This window comes from Scardinius erythrophthalmus (genome assembly GCF_964197995.2).
Source record: "Scardinius erythrophthalmus genome assembly, chromosome: 9".
In the NCBI taxonomy this organism is placed as follows: domain Eukaryota; kingdom Metazoa; phylum Chordata; class Actinopteri; order Cypriniformes; family Leuciscidae; genus Scardinius; species Scardinius erythrophthalmus.
Window position 1 is genome coordinate 28870239 of NC_138229.1, and position 26704 is coordinate 28896942.

At 37.8% G+C, this 26704-nt stretch overlaps 2 protein-coding genes across 2 annotated transcripts in view; both read right to left on the bottom strand.

The window, feature by feature from the left end:
* The window catches only part of pde4bb (phosphodiesterase 4B, cAMP-specific b), a 67655-nt gene extending 61274 nt beyond the window's left edge, over positions 1-6381 (bottom strand). Inside the window, exon 1 of the mRNA XM_081375471.1 lies at positions 6294-6381. The gene's annotated coding sequence lies outside the window, so the exon portion shown is untranslated. The remainder of the gene's footprint in view (positions 1-6293) is intronic.
* A 7034-nt stretch (positions 6382-13415) lies between these two features.
* On the bottom strand, positions 13416-26646 carry leprot (leptin receptor overlapping transcript). Its single transcript, XM_081374545.1, has 4 exons — positions 26415-26646; positions 25844-25919; positions 25575-25758; positions 13416-14634 (listed from the first exon to the last, which is right to left on the bottom strand). Exons 1-4 carry the CDS (start codon positions 26428-26430, stop codon positions 14518-14520), a joined length of 393 nt encoding a protein of 130 aa, XP_081230671.1. The 5' UTR covers positions 26431-26646; the 3' UTR covers positions 13416-14517.
* Between the last annotated feature and the right edge of the window lie 58 nt (positions 26647-26704).

The following is a 26704-nucleotide window of genomic DNA, read 5'->3' on the forward strand; positions in this document are numbered from 1 at the left end:
AATATAAGAAGGACTCACTGAAAAATTCCAACCATTAGGCCTAATAGACAGACTGACAGTCAGTGTTGTTTATTTGTAAGTGTCTAAGGCAGTGGTTCTCAACCTTTTAAAAAATAATTTTAATAAAATATTTTGGTCACACTTTAGTTTAGGGTACAATTCTCACTATATTAACTAGTTTTTTATTAGCATGCATATTACTAGGATATTGGCTGTTTATTACATATAAATCACATATTAATGCCTTATTCTGCATGACCATATTATGCATCCCTTAATAATTAATACCTAATACTTAAACTTAACAACTACCTTACTAACTATTAAGGAGTTTACTGAGGCAAAAATCATACTTAGTTAATAGTGAGAACTGGATCCTTAAACTAAAGTGTGACCAATATTTAAATTTTTGTAATTTTAAATCTTTGAGCTCGGCATTACTAGGAAATTGTGAATGTGTATACTATTTATGATGGACACGCCAATGGAGTTTTAGGATTTTAACAATTACATAACTTTTCCAAATCACACTTTTAAAATTAAACTTTTAAACATAAAATTATCCAGGATTTGCAAGACCATAGGAACCCTGGTTCTTCAATGGTTGTTATTGATTTTTAGTTAGTTATTATTTTAATTTTTGTTTTATATCTTGAGACCCCTTTGGACGTTTGCTTGAGAGCCTCTGGTTTGATCCCCAGCTAGTTACACTATACAGTATTACATTAAATTGAGTGGTCAACCAACCCTTTCACGAGTAAATTGACTCGTTTTTTCTAAATTATCATGTGCATCATTACCTTCAATAAAATGCAGGGTTTCATAATACAGACAGATGGCCTAAATCATCAACAATATACTGTTTGCCTTTTATTTGCCTTTTCCAACCCAAATAAAGTAGCCTACTTGAAGTTTTTGGTCGGGGATATAAGTAATGAGGTCTTGATGGATTCTATCTCACTTGCATGCCGTTTTTATAGGTGAATAATGATTGCCTGGCCTCTTGTGCAAAACCTTGATTAGCCAATTTACATTTCTACTCCACACTTTCTTATTTTTCAGTTTCTAATTTAGTGGTGGTACTCAATTTGTTGGACAGATTTTCATAAGATAAAAGATTAGTTGCTGAATTACAACAGAACATAGGGTGATGGATTCAATTAGGTGGAAATTTATTTTACATAGTTTATAAAAAGCAGGTATGAACTGTGTAATCATAAAGGGAAAGGAACAGGTAAGCTGGGATGTGATTATCTATATTTTACATTTTAATTTCTCCAGCCACCACCTATACTGAATATAACATTTAATATAAAGCCATCAAAACTGGTCATGTTAGCCAGTATTGCTAACACACCATGTAGTTTGTCAAGTTTTGATTTCACTTTAAACAGTACAGTTGCCTTGTCTCAGAAAATCCATAGCTGGACTGTGGACACCAAAAGTTCACATTTTGTGTTCTGTATCCACAATACAGACGTGTATTGTGTATTGAGTCAGGCGCAATATGTTATCTGAGCTGAAACAAAGACTCCATGGTGCTCACCAGCTCCACAATATTTTTACCAGAACCAGCGCTTGTTTATATCCACCTCCTGTCCCACCACTGATCTGAATTGAAGCACGGGTTATGTTTACTTGGTCGATAAAATAATGTGTCCTGGAATTAATATTTATGTATGGAGGAGAGCAAAATATTTACAGATGTACAGTCTCAGAGATTTGTTACTTCTTCAGTTGAATCTATTTTTTTTTTCTTCTGCCAACCATTTTAATTCAAGACAAGCTCTGAGAAGCAGGGTTTTTAATTTCCAAAACAATTACCTGCATTAAATGAGTGTGACACTGACAATACAACCGACTCCATTCCTAATGGAATGCGAGTTACACTGAACCCTGAAAACATCATTGCAAAACAACACTACTGGTTCGCCACATAGCGTGACGGTGACCCCTGTAACTATAGCAACGTGGCCATCTTAACCTTGTATAAAATGTAATGACGTCAAGACTTAAGAGAACAATTAAGAAGCCAACACTCTTTATTACACCATGAATTACTCAATGATTTCCACATCCAACATGGAGCAAACTATTAGCCCGTTAAATCGATTCCAGGATGAAACTGGATGTAATAACAACAACGAGGCACAGGTTTGTTATCGTAACTATTGTATTTATTACATTTCACAAAACTGGTGTCGAAAAAAATATCGTTCAGGAACCGGTTTCGAAGTCATCGGTATCGATATCGGTTCAATCTGGTCCAATTAACCAGTAAAATCAATCTATTGCACCCATAGTAAAAACTATGGTGTCACTGCCCAACTTCCTCACATTATTTAACAAAGATGTCTATACATCAAGAGATTGCTATTTTAGCTCAACAATTTGGGAGCTGAATAAAAATCGTTTTATATTTTTGGAAAAATAGACTAACATTATGTGCAGACGAGACACAATAAAGTGATCAACAATTAAGACTATTTTACGTAAACCTGTTATCTGTTTTTTTTTTTTTTTCATTTATTTATTTTGTCCTTTAATTAATATACTTTTATTCAGCAAGTATGCATTCAATTGTTCAAAATGGCAGCGAAGACATTTATAATGTTACAAAAAAAATCTATTTTTTCTATTTCTATTTCAAGTGATGCAAAAATTTCTATACTTCAAATAATCCTGAAAAATGTATCCCTGTTTCCACAAAAATATTAAGCAGCGCAAATGTTTTCAACTGATAATAATAACAAATGTTTCTTGAGAAGCAAATCACCATATTAGAATGATTTCTGAAGGATCATGTGACAATGACGACTGGAGTAATGATGCTGGAAATTCAGATTTGAATCACAGGAATAATAGAAAACATTTAATATAAATGATAATATTTCACACTATGTCTGTTGTACTTTATTTTTTACTGTATCAAATAAACGCATCCCTGGTGGACATAAAATACTTACAAAAATATTTCAAAATCTTACTGACACCAACCTTTTGGACAGTAATGTACTGTAACTGTTAAGCAGCATTTCTATTATTGTTATCAAGCTTCACAAGCTTTGTGATTCCTGACCTGAAAACAAAAAACATTAATCCCAATTTTTGGGGGGATTGGGGGTCGGGTGCAAGGACATAATCTTGGTGGATAGAAATAATATTAAATAATTAAAATAATGTTTTTTTTTATGTACACACACTCAGAACCATAAACGTGTGAATTTACACTACTGTTTAAAAATGTTTGGGGTTGATATCAATGTTTTATGTTTTTGAAAAAAGCCATGCTTTTTTGTTTAAATCAAAAACAGTACAAACATTAATATTGTGAATATTGTTACAATTTAAAATAACTGTTTTCTATTTAATATATTTCATTTTTAAAATGTATTTTCCCCCTGTGATAGCAAAGCTTAACTTTCAGCAACTTTTATTGTACACCCAAGCCCCTCCACAAAATTTTGTTTGAGATTTATTTACAATCCCAACATGGACCCCCTGTTGAAGCCCCTGACTAACTGTAATATCCTGTGGGCAAAGGCAATCACAAACAGATTAGCTTATGTCTCTCACTGGCCTGCAGGACAATCATTGGCTCTGTGCTGTAAACAATCTCAGGACAACACAATGTCAGTCACGCTATGCGATGCGTACTCATTAATGTACTCACAATGCTCAGTATAATTATTTAACATCACTGTCAATGTGAACTATACAATTCACTGGCACACTGCAACAACTCATTACAAAACATACAACCTCTGGGTTTGCCAACTCTTTGTTTCTCTATCTACATTAATAAATTTGATTTGTACCATGTCATTGTCTATTGATTCGGCAGTTATGTAAGAATTACATAATTACATGTAAGAAACAGACAGTCCATCATGTAACACCAAGCAAAACAAATTGGGGAATGATGGCTCAAAAGGTCATTTCAGATAAATGCACTGCCCGATGTTTATACATAAACTTCAGACAATTAGATCTCAAAAACACGTCCCAGTTAAAACCTGCAACTATTATTTGATTGGGATGGATGTTTTTTTTCTTCTTCTTTTTTTTATTCACCTCAAGGGGGCCAAAAGAACACTTTCCATGGAACATTTCACTAATGTTAGTGTACGGTTTCCATTTGGTTATTTATTTTGGAGTGGAACCAATATCTAACATTTTAAGAACATTCTTTTTAGGTTTTTAAACTAACGTTCATATAACATTTTGGGGACCAAAATATGTTACTTGTGTTTTCATTGATCTTGCCTGAAAATAAAATATACAACATGAGCTGTTCTCCTGATGTTTTTGTATTGCACTATTTTTTTTATTTTTATCTAACATTCTAAGAACATTCTTAGTTTTTTTAAAACTATAAACTAACATTCCGAGAACGTTTAGGGGACCAACATTTGTTAGTTGTTTTTGCATCGATCTAGCCTGCAAACAAAATATACAATATACAAGGGCATATGAGCTGTTCCCCTAACATTACTATAAGGTTCCATTTGGTTATTTTTTGGGTGGACCAAATATCTAACGTTCTAAGAATGTTCTTTTTAGGTTTTTTAGAACCTTAAACTAACACTTCCAGATCATTTCGGGGGCCAAAGTTTGTTGTGTTTACATCGATCTTACCTGAAAACAAAATATAAAACAATATGAGCTGTTCCCAATTAATGTACGGTTCCCATTTGGTTATTTTTTGGGGTGAAACCAATATCTAACATTCTTTCTGGGCTTTTTAGGATCATAAACTAACATTCCCAGGACATTTTGAGGACTAAAATTTGAGTTTTCATCAATCTTGCCTGAAAACAAAATAGCGATATAACACAGGCATTTGAGCGGTTCCCTTAACGCTTCCCATTTGGTTATTGTTTTGGTTATAGATGGGACCAATATCTGATTTTCAAGGAATGTTGTTTTTAGGTTTTATTGTTGAACAATAAACTAACATCTTCAGAGGACTTGGGGAACCAAAGGGCTGTTATTTTTGTTTGCATCTATGAGCTGTTCTTTTTTAATTGGTATGATGTCTAACAGATCCAGTATACAGTACATGTAATGATGTCCAATACTTCTAATGAATGGCAGAATACAGTATTGAACCATGTACAATATGTATGTCAGGGTAAGAGACGGAGAGACAGAGCTGGAGGAAATGAGGATGGGAGCTGCATGGGGTTGGTGGGGAGAGGATAGCGTGGTGTGAGATACATTTTTATTTGTCCTATTAGGTTTCAAGGTGGCAGCGAATACTAGCTACATCTATTTCCTGCACACACAAAAAAAGTCAATAGAAAATTCCAAGAGTAAACAGGAATTATTATTCAAGGCTACATTCCCTACATCCTACATCACTGAATTTTCCATTGGGCAAGCCGTCACACAGAAAGGCTATTTTTAATAGGCTATAATAGTTTGAAATTGAACATTAAAGTCCAAGTGGAGTCGATAAATCAAGTCGTCTCTATATGCCAAACTAAATGAAAAAGTTAATTCTTCAAATGCATATGTAATAAGTAAAGTGGTATACACAACTTTAAGAACAATATTCCATATTCCTCCATAAGTGTGAATACAATAGGCTGATCATTGGATTTAAGGCAGATGATAGAAGGAATGAATGAAAGAACCACGTTGACTTATTGTGCATATATTCAACACAGCAACGCAGTTATATTAGTCTGATAGCATGTCCATGAAATTTGTATAACGTCAATTAATATTCATGAGATTGGATGATGATCACACTTTTCCCAGAACAAACAGTGAAAAGGGTATCTGGCAATAAAGTTCATCGAGTTAATTAATACAATTCACAAATCGGTGGTCCTAAACATTAAAAAGCGTTGTTTTAAAGATAAAACAACCGTATGTCAGTTAAAAATATTCAATAACATGACATCTCCCAAAACACCTTCACGATTCACTGACAACCTGCGCGTGCCTTGTGCACCGTTTGAACGGGTCGTCTTCATTAGACCAAACGAGATGAACTTCAAATGGCCTGGGATTTTCATATAGCCCAGATATTTCGTCATTTAATAGAATTGTATCGGCACTTTAACAGATCACTCTTGCATACATGAACGAATGATGTCACGTTAACGGATGCAACTAGCAACTTACATCGCCTACACAGTCACGATGATCGCGAGGCGATTCAAGTCGTAAGTCAAAATGCTTAGAAAGCGACAATGTAATGTTCTCCTTTGTCAATGAAGTGCACGAACTAGTGCACGGTTGTATGCAACGAACAATAGCCCGCGAGACCCGTGCAAACTTACCTTATATGCATGCGCAGTCGTTTCGAGGTGATAGTCGCCGATGAACGAATACAAACGGCGTGAGAGCAAATAAAACAGACCTTTCCGTAAACCCCTCCTATCCTATTGCAAGTGGTCACCCATCACCAGCGGATGGGACAACCCTCCTCCTCCTCCCCATCCTCCTCCTCTCTGGGACTCTGGCATTGACGGTGTGCTGTGATCCTCCTGACACCCCTATTCCCTCCAATTGAACGATAATGGAGAAGATGAAAGAAACCAGAAAACAAAGAATCACAGGCATTAAGGGAGACTGCGGATTGGTTCATGTTCTTTATGCTATCTATCTATCTATCTATCTATCTATCTATCTATCTATCTATCTATCTATCTATCTATCTATCTATCTATCTATCTATCTATCTATCTATCTATCTATCTATCTATCTATCTATCTATCTATCTATCTATCTATCTATCTATCTTTCTTTCTGTCTGTTCTTCATCCTTCCTTTCAATATATGATTATTTATTTCAGATCTGAGTTTTACGCTGCCTGTCACAACTCTCTTTTGCCCTCACCAGGAACATACACTACACTACCCAATTTAAATAGGGAAATGCTTAAGAGTCTGTGATTGGATCATTATTGCAGTAATTATTATTTTTGTAGCATTTGTTATGTGTTTGGCAGCAGTTCTTCTAACCCTAATAGCTTTTCATTTCTTAAACAAACATGTAGTAAGACACATCATGGCCAATTGTCCATATTCCAGGATGACAATGCCAAGATTCATCAAGCTCAAATTGTGAAAGAATGGTTGGGAGGGAGCATGAAGAATCATTTTCACACATGAATTGGCACACATGAATCCAGACCTTAAACTCACTGAAAGTCTTTGGGATGTGCTGGAGGAGACTTTACAGAGTGCTGGACTCTTGCATTGTCAATACAAGATCTTGACCAAACATTGATGCACCTCTTCCAATCATAGACTCTTAAGCATTTACCTATTTAAATCCAATTTTTGGCCAGGCAGTCTATTGTCAAACATGTCTTTTAGGCTAAATTTACAGTTTATCTTAATCAGTTGGGCACATTTTTCTTAACATTCTCTAAGCTCACTTGTCACAAAAACTAGTAATTGTGTTAGTAAACTGGCCAAAGCCACGGAAATAAAAAGTGTTTTTGTCACTGTGTGAGCCACACTGGTCAAAATGTTTAGATGTTTTTTCACCATGGAAATATTTGTTATAATCAAATTTCATGTTTTCTACTTTTTAATTGGTACTGTGCTGTCTGTTTTCTACACTATACAAGAATGTCAGTTTTGTCTAGCTGAATGTTCTTGTGTATCGCTGAGCTTTTAGATTCAGATTTTAACAGTAGCTAAAATTCTACAAGGAAAAGTCAATACTGTAGTACAGAAAAAGAAAATGGACATTTGTTCACACTTTATAGTAGATGTCCTTTGATGTACTTACATCAAAAAATAGGTACAGTGTTATTGTGTTCATATTGTGGTCCCACTTTATATTAAGTGGCGTTAAGTACTATGTACTTACATAAAAAAATAAGTACAATGTACTTATTGTGTTCATGTTGTATTGTAAAAAACACTTTTGCTGCTATAGGTGTGATACGGGTAAGGTTTAAGGTGTAAGGGAAGGGTCAAATGTGTAATTACAAATGTAATTACATAAATTAATTACAGCTATAATTACATGCAGGAATTTTTAAAATGTAAGTACAATGTAAAAACATGTAGTTACACAATAAGTACAATGTACAAATGATTCATTTCAATGTAAGTACATACTTAAAGCCACTTAATATAAAGTGGGACCCATATGGTTTTGCAAAACAGTCCTGTTCCCCATGTACATGTAGGCTACTAATTAGTAATTAAAATAACAGGGTAATAACTAGGTACTAACCCTGAACCTAACCCCAACCTGAACCCATGTACAGTAGTTACCTTATATTACCCAGTACTTTCTTAGGTAAGTACACTGTAAGTACACCTAAGTGCACATACTGTAAAATTAGGTGCAACCCAAAACACTTGTGCTGAGGTGGGATACAGTTAGGAACAGTCAACAGTGAAATTTATTTACAGCTGTAAATACAGGCAGGTATTTCATAAATGTAAGTATAATGTACAAAAACAGGTACACATTAAGTGCATTGTAACAGATGATTCATTTAAATGTTAGTACATAGCCTAGTAGTTAAAGACTGTGCGACCGAACATTTTTTTTTTTACAGCACATTTATTTTTGTAGAAATGTGTTACATGTAAACTGAAAATTCACAGTTGCTTGTTAATGTTTACACATTCTATTATGTCTTACACCATCACACAGAGATCTGAACTTATTGTTTTCAGAGAAAAAAATCGCATTTGAGAATTGAGTCAAAGCGATTGAGAAAAACTGTAAATTAAAATAAATTAGCTTAAAAGTGACTATTCGAGGACATAACCGTGTCTATTAAAACGCGCAGTCATGTGAGCATTCATCTCTATACAGCCTCTGTACACCAAGCTGCTTTATATGTTGTGCTTGAGACACATCACTAAACTTACAAGGGGAAAAAAGCGCGACCAAACCATCTGCAATGTCATGCACAAGGCCAGTGTTACCTGTTGAGTAATTCTAAAATTAAATAAAAAAAGAATGAGTAAAATTTGGTAAATGAATGAAATAAATATATCAGAGGATCACCGGGCTGTTTCCAGGCAACGGTTGTGAGGTATGAGATTCATGGCCACTGGAGGGCCCTTCCTAACCCACAACTGCCATTTTTAGAAGAACTATCCTGTATCTCTCCAGTGTCTCCAAATTATGAGCATTATCATTTATGAAAACTAACTCTGAAAGAAGTGACTTAGCAGTTGCCAGTTACTTACACTTATTCATTGATATTTTCTGAAAGTAAACATCATGCATCTCTTATGAATGATGCTGTTGTATTTCAAATGCTTGTCAGATTGACAATCCCGGCAGCATTTCTATACCACTTCCCTCTTTAAGTAGAATATGTGCCATTTAGAACATAATTTTTAAGGCATCACTATTTGAAAATATGCCCCAAATGTATTGCAAGACGTTTCTTATCTGCTTCAGGACACCTCTGAAGACAGTCTTCCTTCTCTTTAATAATCATCATTCAGTCTGGCCGCTTTGATCACGCTTAAAAATAGAGCAGAACTCCCCAGGGGAGGTCATTACCGAGTGGCACCGTTAGGGCCACTGTCTGCGGACCACTCATTTATTTATTTGAATCTGAGCACAAGAGGAGCGCTCAGAGAAACACACAACTCAGCAGGATGGGTCTGTCTTCCTGTCTTCAACCTGGGTTTCTGTGCCATTTAATCCCTCCATCATTAAAGTATTGAATATTTTTGGAACTTTAGCCATTTCATTGCAATACATTACAGTATGCCTGGGATTTTGCATAGTAAAGATAAGTCTGGATATTTTAAGTGTTCATCTAATGTGGTCTACCATCGACACTATCGAGTGATGCCTTCAAGGTTAAAAAGATTATGCAAAAGCATCATAGAATTATCATAAAAATAGTCAAAATTACTAATACTGGTTTTTGAATAATACGTATTCATTTGCTTATTGAATTTTTAAACTAATGCAAAGTTCTGTCATGAAATTCTAGATGTCTCAGACTAAAGGCCCTTTCACACTGGATGCGATTTTTACGCACGAATAATTCGCGCGATGGTTTTATTTTTTGATCAGCTGTTTGTGTAATGAGTGCTTTCACACCGAACGCGAATGTGCTGCGGCAAAAAACCGACTTTTTTTTTTCGTTTCGATGTCGATTTTTTTTCCTTTTGCGGTGACGGAAAAGACTTCAGCCAATCATATACTACAAGGACAATGATTGTGTGGCGTAGCATTGCCAACCAACTCGGTTATCACGACTGTGAGTATGTTGTGTGATAGTTTTAGTTGTTGTATAGTCCTGTGCTGTGTTGGCTAGCAGGCTAAACTACATTTGGGATAGAAAGCTAATCGTCAAAGATAGAGATAGAGACCGTGTTTACGCGGCTCATGTGATGGGTTTTGACGCGAACTATTCGCACACGAACTATTCGCTTTTTCGTTACGCATCCAGTGTGAAAGGGCCTTAAGAGGTCCTTAACTCAATCTACTCGTAATCACATCATTCTCTATAGGGAACAGCTGATTGATTCCTGCTGTATCAGTAGCCAATGAGCTAAATGCTCAACCTTAATAAAATGAAAGCAGCGTGCTTTCAAAAACCCTCCACCCTTTCCAGCTCCACCTGTATAGATCTTCTACGGGTAATTCATGTATGCTAATTTGTACAGAAGCAGCATGTCTTACTTACTCACAGCAGCAGCAATAACAGCAGCAGTAGATCTATATTCTGCCAAGACCAAACATCAACATTGTCATATCCATTACCATGCCAAACACTCCAAGAGTTGTCATGACAGAACTGTATTTATTTTGGTACAAACTACCTATTAGGAATGGTATGGAGCCCCTAAAGGGATATTGTGATGGAAAAAATATGAGATGGGAAGAAAAAACTATTTCAATGCTTTTGCATTCTCTGGCAAAAGTTTTGTATTCCCCCGAGAAACTTTGGGTTCCCTGGCAAAGAACTGAAAAGGTTTGTGAGTGAATGCAATGTTTCTCGGGGGGGATGCAAAACATTTGCGAGAAACCACAAAAGCATTGGCTTATTTTTTGTCCCCATCTCTTATTTTTTCCACCACCATGTCCCTTTAGGGGCTCCGTAGTACGGTTATGTTCACAGATGCCAAAGTTACATGAGGACAAAATGGCTTATTTACACTCACCTAAAGGATTATTAGGAACACCTGTTCAATTTCTCATTAATGCAATTATCTAATCAACCAATCACATGGCAGTTGCTTCAATGCATTTAGGGGTGTGGTCCTGGTCAAGACAATCTCCTGAACTCCAAACTGAATGTCAGAATGGGAAAGAAAGGTGATTTAAGCAATTTTGAGCGTGGCATGGTTGTTGGTGCCAGACGGGCCAGTTTGAGTATTTCACAATCTCCTCAGTTACTGGGATTTTCACGCGCAGCCATTTCTAGGGTTTACAAAGAATGGTGTGAAAAGGGAAAAACATCCAGTATGCGGCAGTCCTGTGGGCGAAAATGCCTTGTTGATGCTAGAGGTCAGAGGAGAATGGGCCGACTGATTCAAGCTGATAGAAGAGCAACTTTGACTTAAATAACCACTCGTTACAACCGAGGTATGCAGCAAAGCATTTGTGAAGCCACAACACGCACAACCTTGAGGCGGATGGGCTACAACAGCAGAAGACCCCACCAGGTACCACTCATCTCCACTAAAAAAATAGGAAAAAGAGGCTACAATTTGCACAAGCTCACCAAAATTGAACAGTTGAAGACTGGAAAAATGGTGCCTGGTCTGATGAGTCTCGATTTCTGTTGAGACATTCAGATGGTAGAGTCAGAATTTGGCGTAAACAGAATGAGAACATGAATCCATCATGCCTTGTTACTACTGTGCAGGCTGGTGGTGGTGGTGTAATGGTGTGGGGGATGTTTTCTTGGCATACTTTAGGCCCCTTAGTGCCAATTGGGCATCGTTTAAATGCCACGGCCTACCTGAGCATTGTTTCTGACCATGTCCATCCCTTTATGACCACCATGTACCCATCCTCTGATGGCTACTTCCAGCAGGATAATGCACCATGTCACAAAGCTCGAATCATTTCAAATTGGTTTCTTGAACATGACAATGAGTTCACTGTACTAAAATGGTCCCCACATTCACCAGATCTCAACCCAATAGAGCATCTTTGGGATGTGGTGGAACGGGAGCTTCGTGCCCTGGATGTGCATCCCACAAATCTCCATCAACTGCAAGATGCTATCCTATCAATATGGGCCAACATTTCTAAAGAATGCTTTCAGCACCTTGTTGAATCAATGCCACATAGAATTAAGGCAGTTCTGAAGGCGAAAGGGGGTCAAACACAGTATTAGTATGGTGTTCCTAATAATCCTTTAGGTGAGTGTATATTAGATACTGTATATAGAATATTCTTTTTAAATGGTGTGTACTTTTCTTACTCATTTGGCAAATTGGGTGCTCTAGTTTTAAGAATAGATGCAAGCAATATTATGCATATATATATATATATATAGATATATATATATATACACACACACACACACACAAGACAAATCGTATTTCTTTTTTTGCCAAAGATTACTTAATTTTATTTAATTATTTAAGTAAATCTTAATTTAAGTTTAAGAAAACAATGTTGCTTCTCAAATAAATGTATCTTGTTTGTAAGGATGTTTAAATGTTTTTACTAAAAATCAAAACATTAATATTAGGAAAATTAGGTTTTCATTGTAACATACAGTGCATGAAAAAGGATCATCTTTGAAAAAGGAGGATCTTATAAATTAAAATGGAGGCCGATTCATTTTATACAAATACGGCCCAAATTACTTAAGTTTATAATAAGCACTGAGATTCTGGAGACCTAGACCTCCACCGCCTAAACTTTTCACTTTACCAAAAAAAACCTGACATGTTCAGGATAATCAACTGATATTGACAGACCATACAGGTGCAACAATCTAGAAAAAGTCTTTATTTTTCATACCTATCCTATTGAAGCTTCAAGTGAGTTCTCAGCTGGTCTCTGCTCAAACTCCTACAATAGTTGCCACCTCCATATATGAAATCATTTGTTCTCCATCTAGCATGTAACATCTTTACTCTCTCCATTTGGCATGCAGTATGTGCAGCAAACATTGGGAATTAAGCCAGATGTAAGAGTATGATGTAAATCTAGATCTGTCATTGTGCTGTCACTCACGTACATGTTATATTGCTATGTGAACGTCTTTAAAACAGTCCTTATATACTGTAGTCACAACCTTTGAACGCCCATCCTCTGCTCTGTAAGTAGCTTGGCACATTTATTACACACCTGACATTGACAGAAGTCATTGTTATGACTATAATATGTTATGAGTGTAATTTTGAACATAAACAGTTATGCCATTTATGTATATTGGTTACTGGAATGGTATTTGGTTACTGAAAAAGACAAAATGATGACAACAAAAAAGAGAGAAAAAAATCAAGTGTATTTAATTCATATAATCAAATGGATACTGTTTGAAAGTGCTAAACAGAATCAAAGGTCACAAATGTATATCAAAACATGTGATTCAATGAAAATTGAGAGTCTAACCTCAAACCAGAAAGATTTTAAACAAAATGAAAACCATATGATCCATAATCCTTTATAAAATATTAATGACAACACCAGTAGTGTGAACCTGAACACCATGCCTTTAAGGTGAAATTGGATCTCAAAGATTGCATTTACTACATAGCCTATTGAATTACATAATCATGTCATAGTGTTTCATAAGATTTGGTGTGGAATTATGTCAGTTATAAAGAAAATGTTTCTGGAATGGCATGCATCATGCTGTTCTAATAAAAAGACTAACTGTAATAAATGAAAGAACATTCTATAATCAGTGGATGGCTGTTTATGATTGTGTTCTGCACACATTTTCTTCCTTTTTCTACAAACTTGTGGATGTAAACAAGGAATGAAGGAACAGAACAGCAGGAAAATGTCAGCTTTGGTAAACGGATGTAAACATTTACAAGTTCAAGAAGGTTAAAGCTTAATGGGTCCAATTCATAATTGACATTAGTGGCATTGCAAAAACACACACACACACACACAAAAACAAAGGCAACAGCAAAAACACTCAGTTGACTGCCATGGTTACAGTGCTTCTGTTTTCAAACACAAAGTGTGGCTTTAACTCTTAAGGTGACAGTGGCATTGTTAGTCAATTAATTACGCTTCATAACTGTTAAAATTGGTAGAGCAAAGGATCATCATTAATAATTTAATCAAGGTAGGTAAGTACTAACAATTCAAGATGCGAAAAAAATGATTTTTTTGTGCAACTTCATATTTAAGTTTTTTGAAGCAAATCATTGTATATATAGAGTCATGCATATGCTGACATGTATGCAAATGAAAAGGCAGAAGCAGAGTAACAGAGCAGAGCAGATGTGACCGAGAGTAAAACAAAGCAATGGACACGGTCTCTGTCAAGGCCTGGGTTCATTAGCATTACCATTGGAAACTATGTCAAGTTTCATAACTTATAGTGTAGTGATGTACTTCATCCTGGTGGGTTTTACCACTGTTCCCAGCTGAAGTCATCTCCACGGCCGAATGTCAGGAAGAAACCCAGAATGGTCAGAAAAATGACACTATTACCTCCTATTACCAGGCCACAGGCGCCCCACTGGATCTGAAGAGGAAGAGAGACATTAGTTTCATTCATGGTGACACAGTGTACTATCTGGTAAAACCCATTCGCTGCTTTAGAAAGCATATTCTGCCTGTGTATGCTTTTAAATCATTTTGTGGACATGTGAGCACAAAATGCAATCTGAACAAAAATTGAATGAAATTTAATTTGCGCCTCCACAGTGATATTGGAACATTTAGAGGTTTTTCCCTCTTGTACAAAATCTGAATTATTGCAATAACATCGGAGATATTATTATATGAACAAGCAAGAAATAATTAAATTTAAAACCAATAAAGGGATAGGTTCACCCAAAATTCTGCCATTAATTACTCACCCTCATGTACCCGCAAGACTTTCGTTAATTTTCGGAACACAAATTAATATATTTTTGATGAAATCTGAGAGATTTCTGTCCCTCCATTCACAGTCTATGCAACTACCATTTTGACGCTTCCAAAAGTTCATAAATAGATTGTAAAACTAATTAATGTGATTCAGGCGGTTTAGTCCAAATTTTCTGAAGAGACACAATCCTTTATATGATAAACAGATTGAATATAGGCTTTTATTCACAAATAAATATTCATCAATGCATGTGTTCTTGCTGAAGCTCAAACGTGCTGCGTAACAAGAATGAACATCACTGGTTCTTGCGGTAGCTCAAATGTGCTGCGTAACACAAGAATGAACATTGGTTCTTGATGAAGCTCAAACGTGCTGCGTAACACAAGAATGAACATTGGTTCTTGATGAAGCTCAAACGTGCTGCGTAACACAAGAATGAACATCACTGGTTCTTACGGAAGCTCAAACGTGCTGCGTAACACAAGAATGAACATTGGTTCTTGCGAAAGCTCAAACGTGCTGCGTAACACGAATGAACATTGGTTCTAGCAAAAGCTCAAACGTGCTGCGTAACACAAGAATAAACATTGGTTCTTGCAGAAGCTCAAACGTGCTGCGTAACACAAGAATGAACATTGGTTCTTGCGAAAGCTCAAACGCGTTGCGTAACACAAGAATAAACATTGGTTCTTGCGGAAGCTCAAACGTGCTGCGTAACACAAGAATGAACATTGGTTCTTGCGAAAGCTCAAATGCGCTGCGTAACACAAGAATAAACATTGGTTCTTGATGAAGCTCAAACGTGCTGCGTAACACGAGAATGAACATCACTGTTCTTGCGGAAGCTCAAATGCACTGCGTAACACAAGAATGAACATTGGTTCTTGCGGAAGCTCAAACGTGCTGCGTAACACGAGAATGAACATCACTGTTCTTGCTGAAGCTCAAACGTGCTGCGTAACACAAGAATGAACATTGGTTCTTGCGGAAGCTCAAACGTGCTGCATAACACAAGAATGAACATTGGTTATTGATGAAGCTCAAACGTGCTGCGTAACACAAGAATGAACATTGGTTCTTGATGAAGCTCAAATGCACTGCGTAACAAGAATGAACATTGGTTCTTGCGAAAGCTCAAATGTGCTGCGCAACACAAGAATAAACATTGGTTCTTGATGAAGCTCAAACGCGTTGCGTAACACAAGAATGAACATTGGTTCTTGCGAAAGCTCAAACGCGTTGCGTATCACAAGAATGAACATTGGTTCTTGCGAAAGCTCAAACGCGTTGCGTAACACAAGAATGAACATTGGTTCTTGATGAAGCTCAAACGTGCTGCGTAACACAAGAATGAACATTGGTTCTTGCGAAAGCTCAAACGCGTTGCGTATCACAAGAATGAACATTGGTTCTTGCGAAAGCTCAAACGCGTTGCGTAACACAAGAATGAACATTGGTTCTTGATGAAGCTCAAACGTGCTGCGTAAAACAAGAATGAACATTGGTTCTTGCGAAAGCTCAAACGTGCTGCGTAACAAGAATGAACATCAGTGGTTCTTGCGAAAGCTCAAATGCGCTGCGTAACACAAGAATGAACATTGGTTCTTGCGAAAGCTCAAACGTGCTGCGTAACACAAGAATAAACATTGGTTCTTGATGAAGCTCAAACGTGTTGCGTAACACAAGAATAAACATTGGTTCTTGATGAAGCTCAAACGTGTTGCGTAACACAAGAATGAACATTGGTTCTTGCGAAAGCTCAAACGCGTTGCGTAACACAAGAATGAACATCAGTGGTTCTTGCGAAAGCTCAAACGCGTTGCGTAACACAAGAATGAACATTGGTTCTTGCGGAAGCTCAAATGCACTGCGTAACACAAGAATGAACATTGGTTCTTGCGAAAGCTCAAACGTGCTGCGTAACACAAGAATGAACATTGGTTCTTGCAAAAGCTCAAACGTGCTGTGTAACAAGAATGAACATTGGTTCTTGCGAAAGCTCAAACGTGCTGCGTAACACAAGAATGAACATCAGTGGTTCTTGCGAAAGCTTAAATGTGCTGCGTAACACAAGATAGAACATTGGTTCTTGCGGAAGCTCAAATGTGCTGCGTAACACAAGAATGAACATTAGTTCTTGCGAAAGCTCAAATGTGCTGCGTAACACAAGAATGAACATTGGTTCTTGCGAAAGCTCAAACGTGCTGTGTAACACAAGAATGAACATTGGTTCTTGCGAAAGCTCAAACGTGCTGCGTAACAAGAATGAACATTGGTTCTTGCGAAAGCTCAAACGTGCTGCGTAACACAAGAATGAACATCACTGGTTCTTGCGAAAGCTCAAATGCGCTGCGTAACACAAGAATGAACATTGGTTCTTGCGAAAGCTCAAACGTGCTGCGTAACACAAGAATGAACATTGGTTCTTGCGAAAGCTCAAACGTGCTGCGTAACAAGAATGAACATCACTGGTTCTTGCGAAAGCTCAAATGTGCTGCGTAACACAAGAATAAACATTGGTTCTTGATGAAGCTCAAACGTGTTGCGTAACACAAGAATGAACATTGGTTCTTGATGAAGCTCAAACGCGTTGCGTAACACAAGAATGAACATTGGTTCTTGCGAAAGCTCAAACGCGTTGCGTAACAAGAATGAACATTGGTTCTTGATGAAGCTCAAATGCACTGCGTAACACAAGAATGAACATTGGTTCTTGATGAAGCTCAAACGCGTTGCGTAACAAGAATGAACATTGGTTCTTGCGAAAGCTCAAACGCATTGCGTAACACAAGAATGAACATTGGTTCTTGCGAAAGCTCAAACGCGTTGCGTAACAAGAATGAACATTGGTTCTTGCGAAAGCTCAAACGTGCTGCGTAACACAAGAATGAACATTGGTTCTTGATGAAGCTCAAACGTGCTGCGTAACACGAGAATGAACATCACTGTTTCTTGCGGAAGCTCAAATGCACTGCGTAACACAAGAATGAACATTGGTTCTTGCGAAAGCTCAAACGTGCTGCGTAACACAAGAATGAACATCACTGGTTCTTGCGGAAGCTCAAATGCACTGCGTAACAAGAATGAACATTGGTTCTTGATGAAGCTCAAACGTGCTGCGTAACACAAGAATGAACATCACTGGTTCTTGCGGAAGCTCAAATGCACTGCGTAACAAGAATGAACATTGGTTCTTGATGAAGCTCAAACGTGTTGCGTAACACAAGAATGAACATTGGTTCTTGATGAAGCTCAAACGTGTTGCGTAACAAGTATTAACATTGGTTCTTGCGAAAGCTCAAACGCGTTGCGTAACAAGAATGAACATTGGTTCTTGCGAAAGCTCAAACGCGTTGCGTAACACAAGAATGAACATTGGTTCTTGTGAAAGCTCAAACGCGTTGCGTAACACAAGAATGAACATTGGTTCTTGCGAAAGCTCAAATGCGCTGCGTAACACAAGAATGAACATTGGTTCTTGATGAAGCTCAAACGCGTTGCGTAACAAGAATGAACATTGGTTCTTGCGAAAGCTCAAACGCATTGCGTAACACAAGAATGAACATTGGTTCTTGCGAAAGCTCAAACGCGTTGCGTAACAAGAATGAACATTGGTTCTTGCGAAAGCTCAAACGTGCTGCGTAACACAAGAATGAACATTGGTTCTTGATGAAGCTCAAACGTGCTGCGTAACACGAGAATGAACATCACTGTTTCTTGCGGAAGCTCAAATGCACTGCGTAACACAAGAATGAACATTGGTTCTTGCGAAAGCTCAAACGTGCTGCGTAACACAAGAATGAACATCACTGGTTCTTGCGGAAGCTCAAATGCACTGCGTAACAAGAATGAACATTGGTTCTTGATGAAGCTCAAACGTGCTGCGTAACACAAGAATGAACATTGGTTCTTGATGAAGCTCAAACGTGTTGCGTAACAAGTATTAACATTGGTTCTTGCGAAAGCTCAAACGCGTTGCGTGACAAGAATGAACATTGGTTCTTGCGAAAGCTCAAACGCGTTGCGTAACACAAGAATGAACATTGGTTCTTGTGAAAGCTCAAACGCGTTGCGTAACACAAGAATGAACATTGGTTCTTGCGAAAGCTCAAATGCGCTGCGTAACACAAGAATGAACATTGGTTCTTGATGAAGCTCAAACGTGCTGCGTAACACAAGAATGAACATTGGTTCTTGCGAAAGCTCAAATGTGCTGCGTAACAAGAATAAACATCACTGGTTCTTGCAGAAGCTCAAATGCACTGCGTAACAAGAATGAACATTGGTTCTTGCGAAAGCTCAAACGCGTTGCGTAACAAAAGAATGAACATCACTGGTTCTTGCGGAAGCTCAAATGCACTGCGTAACACAAGAATGAACATTGGTTCTTGCGAAAGCTCAAATGCGCTGCGTAACACAAGAATGAACATCACTGGTTCTTGCAGAAGCTCAAATGCACTGCGTAACAAGAATGAACATTGGTTCTTGCGAAAGCTCAAACGCGTTGCGTGACAAGAATGAACATTGGTTCTTGCGAAAGCTCAAACGCGTTGCGTAACACAAGAATGAACATTGGTTCTTGTGAAAGCTCAAACGCGTTGCGTAACACAAGAATGAACATTGGTTCTTGCGAAAGCTCAAATGCGCTGCGTAACACAAGAATGAACATTGGTTCTTGATGAAGCTCAAACGTGCTGCGTAACACAAGAATGAACATTGGTTCTTGCGAAAGCTCAAATGTGCTGCGTAACAAGAATAAACATCACTGGTTCTTGCAGAAGCTCAAATGCACTGCGTAACAAGAATGAACATTGGTTCTTGCGAAAGCTCAAACGCGTTGCGTAACACAAGAATGAACATCACTGGTTCTTGCGGAAGCTCAAATGCACTGCGTAACACAAGAATGAACATTGGTTCTTGCGAAAGCTCAAATGCGCTGCGTAACACAAGAATGAACATCACTGGTTCTTGCAGAAGCTCAAATGCACTGCGTAACACAAGAATGAACATTGGTTCTTGCGAAAGCTCAAATGCGCTGCGTAACACAAGAATGAACATCACTGGTTCTTGCAGAAGCTCAAATGCACTGCGTAACACAAGAATGAACATTGGTTCTTGCGAAAGCTCAAACGCGTTGCGTAACACAAGAATGAACATTGGTTCTTGCGAAAGCTCAAATGTGCTGAGTAACACAAGAATAAACATCACTGGTTCTTGATGAAGCTCAAATGTGCTGCGTAACACAAGAATGAACTTTGGTTCTTGCGAAAGCTCAAACGTCCTGCGTAACACAAGAATGAACCTCACTGGTTCTTGATGGAGCTCAAACGTGCTGCGTAACACGAGAATGAACCTCACTGGTTCTTGATGAAGCTCAAACGTGCTGCGTAACACGAGAATGAACCTCACTGGTTCTTGATGGAGCTCAAACGTGCTGCGTAACACAAGAATGAACCTCACTGGTTCTTGATGGAGCTCAAACGTGCTGCGTAACACGAGAATGAACCTCACTGGTTCTTGATGAAGCTCAAACGTGCTGCGTAACACGAGAATGAACCTCACTGGTTCTTGATGAAGCTCAAACGTCCTGCGTAACACGAGAATGAACCTCACTGGTTCTTGCGAAAGCTCAAACGTGCTGCGTAACACGAGAATGAACCTCACTGGTTCTTGATGGAGCTCAAACGTGCTGCGTAACACGAGAATGAACCTCACTGGTTCTTGATGAAGCTCAAATGTGCTGCGTAACACAAGAATGAACTTTGGTTCTTGCGAAAGCTCAAACGTGCTGCGTAACACGAGAATGAACCTCACTGGTTCTTGATGAAGCTCAAACGTCCTGCGTAACACGAGAATGAACCTCACTGGTTCTTGATGGAGCTCAAACGTGCTGCGTAACACGAGAATGAACCTCACTGGTTCTTGATGAAGCTCAAACGTCCTGCGTAACACGAGAATGAACCTCACTGGTTCTTGATGAAGCTCAAATGTGCTGCGTAACACAAGAATGAATTTTGGTTCTTGCGAAAGCTCAAATGTGCTGCGCAACACAAGAATGAACCTCACTGGTTCTTGCGAAAGCTCAAACGTGCAGCGTAACACAAGAATGAACCTCACTGGTTCTTGATAAAGCTCAAACGTGTTGCGTAACACAAGAATGAACCTCACTGGTTCTTGCTGAAGCTCAAACGTGCAGCGTAACACGAGAATGAACCTCATTGGTTCTTGTGGAATCTCAAACGTGCAGTGAGGTGAAACACAAAAAAAACCTTTGATTTGAAGCAAAAAAGTTTTTGAAATTTGGACAAAAAGACAAAGATTGTGTACTTGGAAAGAACTAGAATAGCATGAAGCATTATGAACAGCATGGTCAAATAAAAAAAAAAATGGAGAAATATATAAAACTAATCATTTACAGAGGTTGAGATATATATATATATCTCGCAATAACCAATATATAATATTTTAGGTTTATTACATATACAAAGATTTAAGACCGAGTGGATAACATAATTCACAGTGCATTATGTGAGTGGGCGGAGCTAAAAAGCTATTTTGAAACATGTTGCTTTTTCGACTCTGATTGGTGTAATTTTCTGTATTGCATCATAGTTAATGTCGTTTTTCACCAGTAATTTTGCTGTTAAACATGATTTTTTTTTTTTTTTTTTATAAGCTGAAATAATGCGGGCTTGACGTCTTCAGCAGAAGCAAATACCATACCAAATACCAAGTTCAAAATAATTTTCCTTTGGAGAAAATGAGTGGATTATTTACTTCCGAAACCCGACTGTTGCACTTTATTTTCAGCACTATAATTCAAAAACATCCTCATTCTTCTTCATCTGTAATAATATTAATTGATTAAAATTTGTATTAAAATAAAAATATTTTTCTAAATAAATATAGAAATTAAAGGAACATTTAACAAAAAGGTCCCATTTGTTACTGCATTAACTAAAATTAACATTGAGCAATACATTTATTACAATATTTATTCATCTTTGTTAGCGTTAGTTAATAAATATAAAACTGTTTATTGTTAGTTCATGTTAGCTCAGGTCCATTTAATAATATTAAAAACTTATATCAACTTTTGATTTGAATGATGTAGGCCTATTAAAAGTTGAAATTACCATTAACTAAGATTAATAAATGCTTTATAAGTATTCTTCATGTTAACTAATGTAGTTAACATCTCAGGTTACAACTGTAACCATGGTTTTCTGAGAAGGGGAACGAGACACTGCATCATGGAGTTATGGGATCGCTCCTTGCGAACCGGTGTCTGAAGCACGTGTGCTACATGCCGATCTTGATTGGCTACCGCGGTCGGGTAACGTCACAGGTGCGCAGGCAGGGTACATAAGGGCGCCTAGAAAGGAAGTCATCAACTTCCATTGTCTGAAGGAAGACGTACAGGCATGCCGGAAGTATGGCAATGCGACGCAGTGTCTCGTTCCACTTTTCAGGGAACCATGGTTACAGTCATAACCCGAGACGATTGCTATTGAAGTGGAATTCTACACTGCATCATGGAGTTGACACAATGGGAACAAAATACCCACTACACCATACTGAACTAATGCCTGCTCACTGTGAATGTAAACTGCACAATAAGCTAAGCTGTAGACAAAGCATTACCATATAGCGCACCCATGACCAAGAACTAGATAGCCTGAGGTTACGTTCTTAGCTCAATCTCTGCCGAGACTTGAACTCGGGTCGCCGTGTGCACGGTTGTCAGTACGCAGTAGTGATGTATGTCTCGAGACCGGTCTTGGTCTCGAGACCACTTTTACGTGGTCTCGGTCTTGTCACGGCCTTGACGGTCTTTGGTCTTGTCTTGGTCTCGGACCTCTCGGTCTTGTCTAGGTCTCGCTGTCTCAGACCGACATAGTGGTCGGGGGATTTAGCAATACAATACTACAATATCAATGACGACACAACGTTCGATAATGCAACATAATTATTATCCGCAACGGAACGGATTGAAGCGCGCGTCCGAGTGAAGACAGTGCGGCGTGTGCGCGAGCCACACGAGAAAACACTTTATCCGCGCCACTGATCGCAGCGGCAACGAGCACTTTGATCACTTGATTTAAAAAACACATATCAGTGACATGATGGGTTTTAACTTCATTCAGGAGATTTTGAATAACTGCACAACTGACAGATGACTTTGAGCGCACCGCCAACGGTGTGTGTGTGTGTGTATGTGTAACCATAGCGACAAAACGACCAACTTTCGGATCCTCCACTTAAGCCTATAATTTCGTTTTTAAAAATGTAATTATGTATTTAAAAGTTGCAGAATGGATTCATTTGTAGGCTCTGAAATCGGCAAAGATAGGCAGGCATTTGCTTAGATGAATTTGTGTCTTTGATATCTGTGTGTGTGTGTGTGTGTGTGTGTGTGTTGTTTGATTACAGTATTGTATTTAAGATGGTGTTAGACTAAATAAATGGTCTTTTAAATATCATCTGCATATCTCTGTTGTGTTGACTAAACATTAGGCCTAATCCAAGTTTATAATTGTGTATCCTTAATTTGATGTTACGATTTCATCTACACATTAAGTATAATTTCAATTGGTTACATATTTCTCATTATTTAGACAGTTGTTGGAGGAGCAAGATGGTGTTGGAGGTGTTTTGTCAGATGAACCAGTCAGTACCAGTCATGTCAGTCCTCCACAGTACACAAAAGTTAAGGGAGTCTCAATCCTCTAATAGTGCAGTCACAGCCGTCATGCAATTGCTACACATAGTTGATCTCACCCAGTCTGCAAAAACATTTACAGTGAGCTCACAGTCACACACATGACATGGTCTGTCTCTGTATTGTTCTGCCTGTGTAGTTGAAGTAATACCGTCTAATATGTATTGAATGTAAACTGCAGCTGAACCCTAGTATGCTGCTGTTCTTGAATTCATACAAGTTATTGCTTAGCTTCAACACTAGTCTGTATTTTTTTTCCCTCCGGTCTCGACTTGGTCTCGGTCTTGGTCTCAACTTGGTCTTGACTTGGTCTGTCTTGGTCTTGGTCTCGATACCCTCTGGTCTTGGTAGTGTCTTGGTCTCGGTTTAGGCGGTCTTGACTACAAGTCTAGTACGCAGTCCACAAGGCTACTACTCCAACTGCTACCCGGACCCTCAGCCATTAGTTCAAAGGTGCAACCTACTCCAAGGAGGTACAACATAAAGCATCCTGTCCACAGGACCAGGAGAGGCCTCAGGAGAGAAATTGTTCTCTCGACTTTATGCTCTAGCTAAAAACATAGCAATGTTCTTCACACCGAGGTAGGGCTGTGAAACGATTAATCGCATCGAAAATAAAAGTTTGTGATTTCTTAATGCGTATACTGTGTATAATTATTACCCAGGATTGGGTGTCCTGTGGAGATAGTCGACATCAAGTCGCCTGACTATAACCTCCAATGTGAACTGGAGGGCTACTGAGAGGGCAGAGCACCCTGGCGCAATCCTACACACCTTGCCAAGTAGCTCTTATCGGCTGATGGTTGCCCATTCCTACAGTTCTAGCGAATAACAGAGAGAGGGTCCCTAACTGCCATTAAGTTTACTTTTATGCTCTGTCTCAGTACTACTCAAGAACTGTTAGAAAATGTGTTAAAGTCCCCCAACTATGTCAATACTAGGGATGGGTATAGTTAAAAAAAAATTTCAAAATTGGTACCTTGACTTTGATCCCGGTTCCTGTACGATACTTTTTTCAATACCAATTTTATGAAATCCGTTTTAACAAGATTACATTATCTAAAAAAAAACTTTGGTTTTATTTTTTCAGTTTGTTTACTTTTTTTAGACTCATAAAGGCCACTGGGGGGCAGGAAATATGCCTCGCTTTTAAAAAGCTTGCCGCAAAGCGGTCGGCTTGACGTTGACGACAAGATCCATAATTCTTAGCAAATGTTGCGTCATCAAACTACGCCTTTGTTATTGTAAGAGGTTAAAAATTACATATTGTACGTTTAACTTCCTTTCGATGTAAAAGTCTTTGCTGCCATCTAATGGTGCAATAATGTAACTTTAACTGAAGTCGAAATTACAATCACTAATGGACCCTTCTCAATACCAAATACAGCATGTTATTTCTATAAAATAATATTTATTGAAAAATAATATATAAGTAAACAATATCAGTCATTATAAAAGTATTAGAAGTTTGTACAGTAGGAAATAAACAAGCAAACAGTTCAATCAAAAGTACAAACGCAGAGCTAGTTATAGAACATAACAGAAATACCCAAAATGAACTATACCTCATGTTTAAACTATCTAAGTAAGAGCCAATGGCAAATTCCCAAAGGAATACATGAGCGCTGAATGCTGATCAGATTCGAGACCTAGAATGAACTGGTTTATAAAAAAGAAATAAATACTTATAGATATAAATACTAAATAAAATAATGGTCCTAAAAATAGAATTATTTCGTTTTGTGTGTTATTTTATTAGGTTAAATGTGACATGGATATGTTTTTGTTCTATATGTATAGGCTCCATATCACCCACCCAGTCAAAATTTTTGATTTTCGAATAAAAAAGATACATATATTGTGTACTCACCACAGATTTTCTTGCTAGCACAATGGGGAGCCCATAAGCCGACACCACGATTCCAGTGGTTAAGAAGTATGCAAGCTCCCTGCATGCATTGCTTGATTCTGTGTCATCTGCATGCCTCTTGGCTATTAAATTTGGTATAGGTGACAGAATGTAGAACATTAGGACAAACATGGGCCAGTACTGTCTGTGAGGAAAGAAGCACAAGTTAGTTTCTTGAATTTCTGCACTTCAAGTAAAAATCCTTACAGATGGCAAAAACATGGACCTACCCAAATTGTTGCAGTGCACATCCCAACAGGAGAAGGGTCAGTCCAAGTGCACCACTGAAGGACAACGCAACAAGAGCTGAAAGGAATAATAACTCAGATAAGTCAAGGCCAAGGCTTTGAAAACATTACGTGTATTTGTTGCCTCCTTGCGGCAATAGCTCGCAACTGCAGACATGACGTACTTTAAGTAAATAGACTGTAAATAAATAAATTCTGTAATTTTTAAAATGTATAAGATAATTTCTTAAGTTCTTTTTCATTGGTTAATTACTGAATCGAAAAAAGACTGGAGCACAACAGTAAAAGCAAGTTCCTAAAGTAAAAGTAAACCTACGTAAAACTAGTTGACAACTTTACCCTAAAGCAACATGACACCTAATATACTTTATTTAATCATTCGACACCATTTGCAATTATATCTTTACTTTGATGCAACGATTCATGTAACAATCGGTAGTTTAAACTCAGAGTTTACAAGACTTTTTAGCTGATTGCGATCGAAAGCAGAATGCACTCGTAAAATGATCGGTGTGGTTTTGGGATCATATCAAGAGTTGCGTTTTAACTTTACCTTTTATTCCTGCCATCACTCGCAAACGCCTTTTGTTTTTAGATCTTTGTGCTAAATGTTATGGACTGACTTCCTATTTCCTCTTCAACTACTGATCCACCCTTAAAGGAGCAGAGCCTTTTAAATCTACGAGATGAGAAAACAAGTACAAAACATCTATCAACATCTATCTGTCTGTCTGTCTGTCTGTCTATCTATCTATCTATTTATCTATCTCATCTGTATGGCTGTCTAATAATAATAATAAATATTATAATTATTAATGTTACAATAAATGAGGTCTAAAATGC